Source organism: Carcharhinus amblyrhynchos, unplaced genomic scaffold (genome assembly GCF_965287045.1).
Source record: "Carcharhinus amblyrhynchos unplaced genomic scaffold, sCarAmb.v2.hapA scaffold_68, whole genome shotgun sequence".
Taxonomy (NCBI): Eukaryota; Metazoa; Chordata; class Chondrichthyes; order Carcharhiniformes; family Carcharhinidae; genus Carcharhinus; species Carcharhinus amblyrhynchos.
In genome coordinates, this window is record NW_027649808.1 from 99,601 (window position 1) to 113,886 (window position 14,286).

The 14,286-nt window shown below is 44.7% G+C and overlaps 1 protein-coding gene across 1 annotated transcript; it reads right to left on the reverse strand.

Annotated features, from left to right (window-relative positions):
• Positions 1-952: 952 nt before the first annotated feature.
• Positions 953-13,118, reverse strand: LOC145337730 (putative G-protein coupled receptor 139). Its single transcript, XM_080182569.1, has 2 exons — positions 13,040-13,118; positions 953-1,884 (listed from the first exon to the last, which is right to left on the reverse strand). The coding sequence occupies exons 1-2, from the start codon at positions 13,116-13,118 to the stop codon at positions 953-955; spliced, it is 1,011 nt and encodes a 336-aa protein (XP_080038695.1).
• Positions 13,119-14,286: the final 1,168 nt, after the last annotated feature.

A 14,286-nucleotide genomic window follows, 5' to 3' on the forward strand; every position in this document is an offset into this window, starting at 1 on the left:
TGGGGTCATTGCCACCGTAACAATGTTCTTTACAAATCACTGCATAAACTGACCTTACGCTGGAATATGACCTGCTGAATGATTTAAACCACCAACCCCCAGTGATCTGGAACATCATCACCAATCTGTCCCACTACCTCTCCACTGTTTAGCTTGATTATCTTTTTTTTAATTTGTGGAGGAGTAAATGAGCACCTACTCTCCGAGATTAAACATCTGCACCCGACAGTAGCTCCTGTTAACAATAGTCTGAATAATGGAGTAGAATGGAATAGAATTGAATAATAGAACTGAATATTCAGACACACACCAGCTTTTGTGAGGTTCTGATGGAATATGTTTCATCTATTCCGTCTCTGCAGTTCCTGAATCCTCTGTGAATCTATCACTGTCTCTCTTCTCTCGCTCTCTCTCTCTCTCTCAGATTTTGCTTCTCTCTCCCCCTCTGCTCCCATGCTCTCACTGTGGGTCTTTCCCTCTCTGATTATATTTCTTTCATTCGCTCTCTCTCTCTCTCTCTCTTACCCCCCCACCCCACTTCTATCTCTGTCTCTCTGTCTCTCTGTCTCTCTCTCTCTTCGTGTTATTTTCATTCCCCCATCTCACTTTGTTCCTTTTTCTCCCTCTCTATGTCTATTTTGCCAACTGTCTTACTTCCTACCTCACCATCTCCCACTCTGTCTCCATTGTTGTAGTTCCCTCGTTTTGTCCCAAGCTCTCTGACTCTCTGTCATTTTTTTTCTATCTTTCTCTTTTTCGTTTTTTTTTGTCCTCCTTTCTCCCCTTATTTCTGTCTTTCTTTTTTTCTGTCTTTCTTTTGTCTATCATTTTCTTTCTCCCTGTCACTCTTTGTTTATCTCTCTTTCCATCTTCCTGTCTTACTTCCCCTGTGTGGCAAATGGGAGGCAGGTGATGACAAAGGGTTGATTTCCTGTCCAATTGGTGTGATAGATTATAAGTTTTTAAATAAGATTTGGACATTCCCATCATTGAATAATTTGCAGAATTGAATGATTGGGTATTTGATCACATTCTTCAACTGCTCTCTGAATGTGGTCTGGGTCACGGCGTAAATAGCAGTGTTTGTGCAACAACTCAGGAGCTGGAGCACAAAGCCCAATTCTTGAACATAAGAATCTAACCAAACTGACTGAAACCCCATATCATACATCCGCCTCCAAATAGAATAAACCATAAATGTTGACCATAACAGAATGAAATTGGCTGAGATAACAAATAGTAAAATGATGGATTTCCTTCGACTCTCCATTTCTGGGTCTCTGTGATTCTCTGCACTGCTGTGAGCCCGGAGTCTCCTGCGGGCTCTGCTGCTCATTAAAATGTGTCTGATGGTGAATGCATTGAGTAGCAGAATCAGGATGAATGGGACACCCGGGTTTAGGATGTGGTGGATGAACTCGATTGTTCCCCAGACAGGAGATCCCATAACTTCCCATGTGGAATAACAAAACCAGGGAAAGTTCATGCCATAATACTTTCCAGTCAACATAAAATACCAGAAAATGTTCTTTAAACAGCTCAGCGCCGTCACTGTCCCCAGAACCACAGCTGCCGATTTCTCACTGCAATATTTACTTTTCAGCTTGGGGCAGCAAATGGCCACAAATCGATCAAAGGTGAAAGTGACGGTGAACCAGACAGAACAGTCAGTGGCTGCATAAAGCAGGACGGCGTGGATGTTACACACGGGGAGGAATAGCAGAAAGGAAAAATATTGCCAATAAACAATGGGAATCTGTCTCAATATCAGGTCGAGGATAATGACCAGCAGATCCCCCACTGACATGGCCACCAGGTAACAAGTGACAGATTTAGAGAGACCACATTTTCCACGGGAAAGGATCACAATCGTTACAATGTTCACTGCAAAGAAGATGAAGAAATAGTGCAATTATTTTTCAGACTGTCATCAAAGTTGCTCGTTCAAATGCAGAATGCATAGACGAAGGTTTTTTTGAGTCCGTTGGTACACGATCTCAGAATTTTATATCTTTCTCCCAATGGAAGAACAAAGAACAATGAGCAGTAGAACCTAGGAAAGGCCCTCAAAGTCTGTGCTGATCAGGATATCAGCCTAAACCCTATGCGATTACAGAGTCTGTATCCTTCCATTCCCATCCGATTCATGTATTTGTTTAGTTGCCCCTAAGATGTCTGTATTGTGCCTGCTCACACCACCTCCCTGGGCAGCGCATTCCAGACCTTCACCAGCATCTGTTTTAATAAACCTGCCTCACACATCTCCTCGAAACATTTCCCCATGAACCTTAAAACTACATTTCCTGGTACTTGAATTTTGAACCTTCCAAAAAAGCATCTGACTCACCAGTCTGTTCACACCATTCCTAATCTTATAGAATCATAGAACCCTACAGTGCAGAAAGAGACCCTCCGAGTCTGCACCGAACATAATCCTACCCAGGCCCTACCCCCATATCCCTACATATCATAACCATTCATCCCACCTACACATCCCTGGACACTAAGGGGCAATTTCTCAGCACGGCCAATCAGCCTAACCCACACATCTTTGAACTGTGGGAGGAAACTGGAGTACTCGGAGGAAACCCACGCAGACACGAGGAGAATGTGCAAACTCCACACAGACAGTGACCTGAGCCAGGAACCAAACCCTGGAGCTGTGAAGCAGCAGTGCTAACCACTGTGCCGCCGGGCCACCCCTAATATAACAGCTCAGCCCTCAAACTCCTTCATTCCCGTGAGAATGAACTGAGCCTGTTGAAACTCTGCTCATAGCTAACACCCTCCAGACCAGGCAACATCCAGGCAAAGATTTCCTGTACCCTCTCCGAATGCATCCACATCCTTCTAGTATTGTGGTGACCAGAATTGTGCACAATATTCCAAATGAGGCCGAACTAAGTTTCTGTGCAGTTGCAGCGTAACCTGAATGAAATTTCATTTCACGAGAGGCATTGAATAGAAGGAATTCGAGGTTAATGTGTGAAATCAAGGGCTATTTTACAAGAATAATTTGACAAATGTGAATTTATCCACTTTGGTAGCAAAAATGGGAAGGCAGATTATTATGTGACTGGCTGTGAATTAGAAGAGGGAAATGTCTAACCAGACCCAGGGGTCCCCATGCTCCAGCTGGTGAAAACAAGCGTTGCAGTTCCAGCAGGCAGGAGAGAAGGCAAATGATAAATTGGCCTCTATATTGTGAAGATTTGAGAATTGGAAGAGCGATAGAATCATAGAACCCTACAGTGCAGAAAGAGGCCCTTTGGCCCATCGAGTCTGCACCGAACACAATCCCAGCCAGGCCCTGCCCCCATATCCCTACATATTAAACCCTCTTAACATATTCCTCTAACCTAAGCATCCCTGGACACTAAGGGGTAATTTCTCAGCATGGCCAATCAGCCTAACCCACACATCTTTGAACTGTGGGAGGAAACCGGAGCACCCGGAGGAAACCCATGCAGACACGAGGAGAACGTGCAAACTCCACACAGACAGTGACCCGAGCCGGGAATCAAACCCAGGACCCTGGAGCTGTGAAGCAGCAGTGCTAACCCACTGTCCTACTGCGCCTCCACCACTGTGCTCCCATGCAGTGTTTGAGTGCAATTGGACAGGGTCTGGGCGAGGCCACATCTGGAATATTGTATACAATTTAGATGTCCTTATCTGAGGAAGGCTATAGAGGGAGTACAACAAAGATTTACCTGGCTGATTCCTGGGATGGAAGAACTGTCATACAAGGAGACATTAAGTGGGATAGGGTTATATTCATTGGAGGTTAAACGAGGGAGAAGGGGATCTCATAGACACTTATAAAATTCAACAGAATTAGGATCCCCCTGCAACTGGATTCTGAACTCCTTAACAGACTGCAATCAGTAAGGATAGACAACAACACTTCCTTTACCATCATCCTCAACACTGGTGCCCTACAAGGCTGTGTTTTCAATCTCCAATGTACTCCTTATTTCTGACTGTGTGCCCAAACTCTCCTCCAACCCGATTTCCTGGTTTGCTGAAGAAACCATCACAGTGATTCGGATCTCAAACAATGATGAGAAGGAGCACAGGAATGAGATCGAGAATCGAGTGAACTGGTGCGACAACAATAATCTCTTCCACAATTCCTCTGTCTATATCGATGGGGATGAAGTGGAAATGGTTGAGAGCTTTAAGATTTAGCTGTAAAGGACACAAACAACCTTTACCCCCATGGTGATGCTATAGATAAGAAAGCCCCACCAACGCCTCTACTTTCTCAGAAGACTAAGGAAATTTGGCAAGCCCACCATAACTCTCACCAACTTTTACCGATGCGCCATGGAAAGCATTCTTTCTGGATGTATCACAGCTCGGTCTGGGCTCCTAGTCTTCCCAACACTGCAGGAAAATACCAATGGTGGTGAATGAAACCCAGTCCATGGTGGGAGCCAGCCTCCCATCCATTCACTCTGTCTACACTTCCCACTGCAGTGGAGAAACAGCCCAGCAGAATGAAGGACCCCAGGCACCCCGGACATACCCACCTCCTTCTGTCGGGAGAAAGAAACAAGGTTCTGAAGACACGTACAAATCGACTCAAAAACAGCTTCTTCCCTGCTGCCATCAAACTATTGAAAAGACGGACCTCACACGGAGTTGATCTTTCTCGGCACCCGATCTATGACTGGAATATTACATTCTGCACTCTCTCCTTTCCTTCTCTAAGAACAGTATGACTTGTCGATATACTTGTCACTGCATACTAATACATGAGACAATAATAAATCCAATTATTTTCAAATCAGAGGCAGGGTAGATTCAGAAAGAATGTTCCTGATGGTGAAGAACCCAAAATTAGGGGTCAGAGTTTGAGGATAAGGGGTAAAAATTTTCAAATTGATGTGAAATTCCCGGCTCGGGTCACTGTCTGTGTGGAACATAGAACATAGAACATTACAGCGCGGAACAGGCCCTTCGGCCCACAATGTTGCGCCGACCAGTCTTATTTTTAAAAAAAAACATTGACCCACTAATCTAAACCAATCCCTTTTCGTCCATAAACCTATCCACCAATCTCTTAAACGCCCCCAAACTAGGCGCATTTACAACTGCAGCAGGCAGGGCATTCCAGTCCCTCACCACCCTCTGGGTAAAGAACCTACCCCTGACATCCGTCCTATAACTATCCCCCCTTAATTTAAAGCCATGCCCCCTCGTGCTAGACTTCTCCATCCGAGGAAACAGGCTATCACCATCCACCCTATCTAAACCTCTAATCATCTTATATGTTTCTATAAGATCCCCTCTTAGCCGCCTTCTTTCCAGTGAAAACAACCCCAAATCCCTCAGTCTCTCCTCATAGGACCTCCCCTGCATACCAGGCAACATCCTGGTAAACCTCCTCTGCACCCTCTCCAAAGCCTCCACGTCCTTCCTGTAATGTGGGGACCAGAACTGCACACAGTACTCCAAGTGCGGCCGCACCAGAGTTGTGTACAGTTGCAACATGACGCTGCGACTCCTAAATTCAATCCCCCTACCAATAAACGCCAAGACACCGTATGCCTTCTTAACAACCTTATCTACTTGATTCCCAACTTTCAGGGATCTATGTACACATACACCTAGATCCCTCTGCTCCTCCACTCTATTCAAAGTCCTCCCGTTAGCCCTATACTCAACACATCTGTTATTCCTACCGAAATGGATTACCTCACACTTCTCCGCATTAAACTCCATCCGCCACCTCGCGGCCCAGCTCTGCAACCTGTCCAAGTCACCCTGCAAACTTCGACACCCTTCCTCACAACCTACCACACCTCCGACTTTGGTGTCATCAGCAAATTTACTAATCCACCCAACTATACCCTCATCCAGATCATTAATAAAGATTACAAACAGCAGTGGCCCCAAAACAGATCCCTGAGGCACACCACTCGTAACCGAACTCCATGATGAATAATTACCATCATCCACCACCCTCTGTCTCCTATCTGATAGCCAATTCCTGATCCAATTCCCTAGATCACCCCCAATCCCATACATCTGCATTTTCTGCAGAAGCATACCATGGTGAACCTTATCAAACGCCTTACTAAAATCCATATATACCACGTCTACTGCCTTACCCCTATCAACCTCTTTGGTCACCTTCTCAAAGAACTCAATAAGGTTAGTAAGGCACGACCTTCCCGCTACAAAACCATGCTGACTATCTCTAATCAATTCATTACTCTCCAAATAACTATAAATCCTATCCCTAATAATTCTTTCTAAAACCTTGCCCACTACAGAAGTAAGACTCACTGGTCTGTAATTCCCAGGGAAGTCTCTGCTCCCCTTCTTAAACAATGGGACAACATTCGCTGTCCTCCAATCTTCCGGTACTATACCAGAGACCAACGACGACCTGAAGATCAGAGCCAGTGGCTCTGCAATCACCTCTCTTGCCTCCCATAGAATCCTAGGGTAAATCCCGTCTGGACCAGGGGACTTATCTATTTTCAACCCATCTAGAATATCCAACACATCCTCTGTATCAACTACAATACTTTCTATTTTACACCCCATCACCCCAGTGACCTCCTCAGCTACATTCATATCGTCCTGCGTGAACACCGAAGAGAAATAATGGTTCAATGCCTCTCCAATCTCTTCCGGTTCCACACACAACTTCCCCCTACTGTCTGTAACTGGCCCTAATCTTGCCCTGACCAACCTTCTGTTCTTGACATACCTATAGAACGCCTTAGGATTCTCCTTAATCCTATCAGCCAAAGTCATCTCATGCCCTCTTCTAGCCCTTCTTAACTCCCTCTTCAACTCCCTCCTAGCCAATCTAAAGCTTTCTACTGCACTACCCGAGCCCTCAAGCCTCATCCGAACATAAGCCTCCTTCTTCTTCCTAACCAACAAATCAACTTTTTTGGTGCACCACGGTTCCCTAGCCCTACCAATTCCTCCTTGCCTGACAGGGACATACCTATCACAGACCCACAGTAGCTGCTCCTTGAAAAAACTCCACATTTCAGACGTTCCTAGTCCCTGTAATCTCCTAGTCCAACCAATGCTTCCTAATTCTCTCCTAATGGCCTCATAATTACCCTTCCCCCAGCTAAAACTACTGACCCGAGGTTCATGCCTATACCTTTCCATCACTAAGGTGAACGTAACCGAATTGTGGTCACTATCACCAAAAAGCACACCAACTTCCAAGTCTAGCACCTGGTCTGGCTCATTTCCCAGCACCAAATCCAATATAGCCTCACCTCTAGTTGGCCTATCTACATATTGAGTCAAAAAACCTTCCTGCACACTTTGAACAAAAACTGACCCCTCTAACGAGCTAGAGCTATAGCAATTCCAATCAATGTTAGTAAAGTTAAAATCCCCCATAACAATTACCCTATTACTTTCACTCCTAACCAGGATCGTCTCTGCAATCCTTTCCTCAACCTCTCTAGAACTTTTTGGAGGTCTATAAAAGACTCCCAACAGGGTGACCTCTCCTCTCCTATTTCTAATTTCTGCCCATACTACCTCAACAGAGTGGAGTTTGCACATTCTCCTCGTGTCTGCATGGGTTTCCTCTGGGTGCTCCGGTTTCTTCCCACAGTCCAGAGATGTGCGGGGTAGGTTGATTGGCCAGGCTAAAATTGCCCCTTTAGTGTCCAGGGATGTGTAGGTTAGAGGGATTAGTGGGTAAATGTGTCGGGATATGGGGATAGGGCCTGGGTGGGATTGTGGTTAGTGCAGACTCGATGGGCCGAAGGGCCTGTTTCTGCTCTGTAGCGTTCTGTGAACAGAAATCCCTTCACCCAGAGGGGGTGAGTGTCTGGGATTCACTACCACGGAAAGTAGTTGAGACTTTTTTTTCAAGAAGAAATTTGATACAGTAATTGGGGCGAAAGGGGTGAAGGGTTATGAGGTGGGGGGTGGGGGGGAAAGGATATTGAGTTTGATGATCAGTCATGATCAAAATGAACGGACGAGCAGGCCTGAAGTGTCACGTGGCTCATTCCCACTTCCTTTTCTTATGGTGTTAAGAATAGCGTTCAGGGGATGGGAACCAGGGTGTGAAGTGGAGGGGATATAGGTTCAGAAATCAGCAATCATTCCCAAAGGCAGTGAGGATATTAAAGAACAAAAAAACAAAGAAGAGGCTTCTCAGCCCTCCAAGCCTGTACCACCACACTGCCCGACTGATCTAAAACCCCCTACTCTTCTGGAGATCATGTCCTTCTGTTCCCACCCTATCCATGTATTTGTCCAGACGAACCTTATAATTCACTGTCTGTTTCCACTGCCTCCCCCTGGTGAGTCTCAGGCACAGTAAAAAGTCTGACAACACCAGGTTTTAGTCCAACCGATTTATTTGATAGTAAACTCACTAGCTTTCGAGGGGACTCCCTCTTCTTCAAGTGGTCTCAGGCAACCAGCACCCTCTCTGTAAAAGAATTGACTCGTACATTTCCTTTTAGCCTTGCCCCTCGCAGCTTGCCCCCCTGAGCAAGTGACCCTTCTCACCGTGGAAATAGCTCCTGATTAGCCACTCTGTCCATGTCCCTCAAAACCTTGTGAGCTTCAATCAGTTTGGCCCTTAGCTGCTGTCAATCCTTTGAGATCAAACCAAGTTTCTCCAACCTCTCCTCATAGCTAATGCCCTCCATACCAGGTAACATCCTGGTAAATCTTTTCTGTGCCCTCTCCAAAGCCTCGATATCCTTCTGGTAGTGTGGGAGACCAGAATTGAACACTATATTCCACGTGCAGCCTAACTAATGTTCTATAAAGCTACAACACGACTTGCCAATTTTCGAACCAAATGCCCTGGCTGATGCCTTTGTGATTATCTTTTCCATCTGCGTTGCCGCTTGCAGTGACCTGTGTACCCAGATCTCTTTGTCTATCAATACTCCAAAGGGTTCTGCAACTTACTACATGAGACATTCCAAAATGTATTGTCTCACATTTCTCCGGATTAAACTCCATCTGCCATTCCTCCGCCCACATCTCCAACTAAGCAATATCCTCCTGTATTCTCTGATGTTCCTCATCGCTATCCGTGAATCCATCAAACATTGTGTGGTCTGCAAACTTGCTGGTCAAACCAGTCATATTTTCCTCCAATCTTTTATACATATTCCAAACAGCAATGGTCCCAGCAGTGATCCCTGAGGAATGTCGATGGTTACAGTCTTCCATTCACAATCATACCCTTCCCCTGCTACCTCTGTCTTCTATGGCAGAGCCATTTCTGTATCCACTTTGCCAGCTCCCATGTGACTTCACCTTCTACACCAGTCTGCCATGAGGGACCTTGTCAAAGGCCTTACTGAAATCCATGTAGGCAACATCCACTACCCTACCCTCATCAATTCTATTTGTCACTTCCTCAAAAATCTTGTTCAAGTTACTGAGACATGACCTCCTTCCCATTCACAAAACCATGTTGTCTCTCGTTAATATGGCCACGTGTTTCCAACTGGGAAGAAATCATGTCTCGAAGAATTCTGGCCAATAATTTCCCAACCACTGACGTCAGTCTCACTGGCCTGTAATTGCCTGGATTATTCTTGCTACCCTTCTTAAACAAAGGAACAACATTGGATATTCTCCATTCCTCTGGGACCTCTCCTGTAGCCAGTGAAGATATAAAGATTTCTAGCAAGGCCCCAGGAATTTCCTTCCTTGCCTCTCTCAGTATTCTGGGGTATATCCCATCAGTCCCTGGGATCTTGTCTACCTTAATGTTTCTCAAGAACCTCAATACCGCCTCCTTTTAGATCTGACCATGACTCAAACTACCTACACACCCTGTCCCAGACTCATCATCCACCATTTCCTACTCTTTTATGAATACTGCCGCAAAGTACTCATTTAATACCTCTCCAATTTCCTCTGGATCCACGTATAGATTCCTTCCCCTGTGCTCCCATTCCCTTCAGAATGCTTTCTGCCTGTTCAGAGTCATCCTGGACCCTGGCACCAGGGAGACAAGATACCATCATAGAGTCTCTTTCAGGTATACAGAATGTGAACCCCGATCTCTATGTGGAAGATTAAAATCCCCGACTATCACAACTCCTTGCAGTTGTCAGCTATCTCTCTGCTGATTTGCTCCTCCAATTCTCACTGACTATTGGGTGTTCTATAATACAACCCCATTAATGTGGTCAGACCCTTCCTGTTTCCCAGCTCCACCCAGAGGGCCTCTATCCTGCCTGAGTACCGCAGTAACATTCTCCCTGACCAACAATGCCACCCTCCCACCTTTTATCCCTCTGCCTCTATCACCCCTGAAACATTGGAACCCTGGAACATTGAGCTTCCAGTCCTCCCCCTCCTGTAGCCAAGTGTCTCTAATGTCTAAAATGTCATATTTCCACCTGTCAATCATTCAGCTCATGCCTTCCCCACAATACTCCTGGCATTGAAACAGACACACCTCAAAAGATTATTTCCACCACACTCAACCCTTCCATTGGTGATTCTGGTTGAATTAACCCGTTCTTTTACCCCTGTTCCACTATCTGCTCTGGCACTCCGGTTCCCATCCCCCTACAAATCTAGTGTCAACGCTCCCCAATAACACGAGCAAACCTCCCTGCGAGTATACTGGTCCCCTTGTAGTTTAGGTGTAACCCGTCTCTCTTGTACAGGTCCCACCTGCCCCAGAAGAGGTGCCAATGATCCAAGAATCGGAAACCCTGCCCCCTACACCAGTTCCTCAGCCTCGTGTTCATCCACCCAAGCATCCTCCTCTTACCCTCACTGGCAATGTGGTACAGGCAGCAATCCTGAGATTACTACCCTCGGGCTCCTGCTTTTTAACCTCCTTCCAAGCTCTCTATACTCTCTCTTTAGGACCTCCTCACTCTTCCTACCTACGTCATTGGTACCGGTGTGTACCAGACATCTGGCTGATCACCTTCCCAGTTTAGAACACTGTGCACCCGATCAGAGACATCCCTGACCCTGGCACTCGGGAGGCAACAAACCACGCGGGAGTCTCTGTCCCGACCACAGACCCACCTGTCCGTGCCTCTGACCATCGAGTCCCCTATCACTACCGCTCTCCTCTTCTCCCTCCCACCCTTTTGCGCTGCCGAACCAGACTCAGTATCTGAGATCTGGCTGTCGTAGCTTGTCCCAGGTAAATCATGCCCTGTTACAGTATCTCATTCCGTATGCCTGTTGTGGGGGGGAATGGCCACAGGGGAACCCTGCTCTGCCTGTCCTTTCACATTTCCATTCCCTCTCCTTACAGTAACCCAATTTCCTGTGCTCTGATAGGTAACTACCTCCCTCAAGCTACTGTCTATAAACTTCTCATTCTCCCGAATTAGACGGAGATCGCCAAGCTCCTTCTCCAATTCAATTATATAAGGACATTTATAAAACCCTTACCTTCAATTTACCTTCTCACAGTCACCTTTTTTTTTGGTTAGAGAAGGGAGGGAGGGTAACACTAATGTGTTGAAAGATTTACAGGTAAGATGGATTGGCCACGCTAAATTGCCCCTTAATGACCAAATATCAGTATACTCGGGGAATTATTAGGGTAAATGCATGAGGTTATGGTGATAGAGTCTGTGTAATGTGCTCTGTCGGAGAGTCGCTGCAGGCTCAATTGGCCAAATGGCGTCCGTCTGCGCTGTGGGAACTCTATAATTTATATCACTGATTTTGTGAATCGCACTATTTCCCAACCCAGATACAAGACACAGTGTTAGATGTTAAATATTACAAAATATTATATTTCATCGCTGCAGACCCTGGAGAGATGTCAGTTCACTGTTGAAGAGCCTCGATGTGCCGAAGCGTGTAGATAACAGAATAAATAAATGAATGAAAGACAGAAAGAGAGAGAAAGAAAGAGAGAGAGAGAAAGAGAAAGAGTAAGTGTGAGGGAGAGAGTGAAAGACGGAAAGGGACTGTGAAAAGAAGAGAAAATAAAGAAGAAAGAGAGGAATAAAGAAAGAGAGGGAGAAAGGAAAGGAAAAGAGAGAAAGAAAGAGAAAGTGAGAAAAAGAGAAAATGTGAGGGTGAGATAGAGTGAAAGAGAGAAAGAACAAGAGAAAGAGACAAGGAAAGAAAGAAAGAAAGAAAGAAAGAAGAAAAGAAAGAAAGAAAGAGAGGAAGGAATAGATAAAGGAAAAAAGATAAAACGAAAGGAAGAAAGAAAGAACGAAAGAGAGATATAAACTGAAAAAGAGAGAAAACAAAGTGGGAAATGGAGAAAAAGAGAAAGAAAGAAAGAGAGAGAGAGGGAGAAAGACAGGAAGAAAGAAAGATAAAAGAAAGAAAGACAGAGAGAATGAGAAAAAAAGAAAGGCAGAGAGGAAGAAAGAGCGTAAGCAAGGTCAAAAGAGAGACAGGGAGAAAGAAAGAGGGAAATGGAGAAAGAGAGAATGAGAGAAAGGGGAATTAGGAAAAAGAGAGAGAAAAAAATGAAAGACAGACATGTAGAAAAAAGATAGAAAGGAAGATAGGAAAAAAGAGAGATGGAAAGAAAGAAAGAAAGACATAAAGAAAAAAAACATTGACAGAAAGAGAAAGAACAAGAAAAAAAGAAAGAGAGAGAGAAAGAAAGAACGTGAGAAAGAAAGTAAGAGAGACAGGAAGAAAGAGAGAGAGAAAATGAAAGAAAGAAAGAAGGACAGGGAGGAAAAAGAGAGAAAGAGAGAAAAAGAGACTAAGAAAGAGAGAACAGGAAAAAAAGGGAGAGGAATTCAGAAAAAAGATAAACAGAAAGGAAGATAGGAAGAAAGAAAAAAAAGGAAACAGAAAGGGAGAGAAAGAAGCAGAGATAGAGAGAGAGAGAGAGAAAGAGCGACAGATAAAGAAGCAAAGAAGAAAGGAAGAAAAGGAGTGAAAGAAAGAGAGAGAGAAAGAAAGAGAGAGAGAGAGCGAGAACAAAAGAAAGGAGAGAGAAAAAGATAAGAAGACAGAAAGAATGTAAGTTCAGTTCACATTGGTCAATGCTCACAACGCTATCCAATCATTCCAGGATACTAGATTGTCCTGGAGATAGGCAGTGACTTACCCGGGACCCCAATCGCAGCCAGGATGGGGAAGTAAATCTTTTTGACCTTGTTAAGTGCCGAAAGGATGTTGAGCCTCATCAGAAAACTTGGAGATATTTTCTCCTCTGTTCAATCCAGCCGGTTTGGTGTTGGAAAAAATTCTGCCTTGTACGTTTTAGGAGGAACCCCTAATTTATGGGAAGGGGAAACAGGGTCCCTTGGTGCCTGGACTTATTTCCAATCGGTGAACAAACAAAGTCAGAAGCTAACGCTCCAAATCTCTTAACAATCACAGTGGAGTTTCTAATTCGAAAATTCCCTGAAGACAAGGGAAGGGATTCTGTCATTTTGAGACATATTTTCACTGATGTTTTTCTTAATATAAAGACATAGAAACTGGGAGCAGGAGGAGACCATTCGGATATTTGAGCTGCTCCATCATTCATTATCATCATGTCAGATTCTAAGTTCAATTTCCTGATCCCCACTTTCCCCCCATATCCCTTAATCCATTTAACCCCAAGAGCTATATCCAATTTCTTCTTGAAATCACACAAAGTTTTGACTTTGACTGACTTTCTGTGGTAGTGAATTCCACACATTCACCACTTTCAGGGGGAAGAAATGGCGTTTCACCTCAGTCCCAAAAGGCTTTTGATTCTCAGATTATGAGCTCTAGTTCTGGACTTCCCCACCATTCAAAAAACTCTTTCTGAATCTACACAATAGGTAAAATACACCTCTGGGACTAGTAGTGAGTCAAAGTGCAGTGGTTTAATTTTTCACAAGCTTGTGGGTGAAGTCACGATCCTAACAGCTGTTCTCTGGACTTCTCCCTGAATACAGGTTACAAACAGATATTTATGTACATACTCCTGCCCCTGGTCACGTCCACAGTGCAGTTTCTCACAAACGTTGCTGCCTTGGTGATCTTGTCATTTGTGTTGTCCGTGTCATTGTATCTCAAGGCCTCGACTGTCTCTGTTCTATCCCTCTATGTGACGCACATCTGCAATTTGTTTAGCCGCCGTACAGCATACAAGATTACAGGTTTTGCACGAACTGACGTACAAGGGTACAGGGGCCTGAATCACAATTTTACGTTTCGAAGGTACCTGTACAGCAATTTATATTGATAAGGATTTATATCGATAATAGATATGTATGAATTTATTGTTATCCGATCACAAAAAAAATGTGTAGAACACACTATTAAAAGACACAGAATGGATCCTGGCTGAATTAGAACACAATTAGCTGGGAAAAT

What these genes read in the sequence shown, in the direction of transcription:
- LOC145337730 (XM_080182569.1), bottom strand. Translation starts at nt 13,118, where the DNA reads ATGAGGCTCAACATCCTTTCGGCACTTAACAAGGTCAAAAAGATTTAC. An exon ending in GGCTGCGATTGGGGTCCCGG is followed by an intron (nt 1,885 to 13,039) that starts GTAAGTCACTGC and finishes TCTTCTTTGCAG; the next exon opens with TGAACATTGTAACGATTGTG.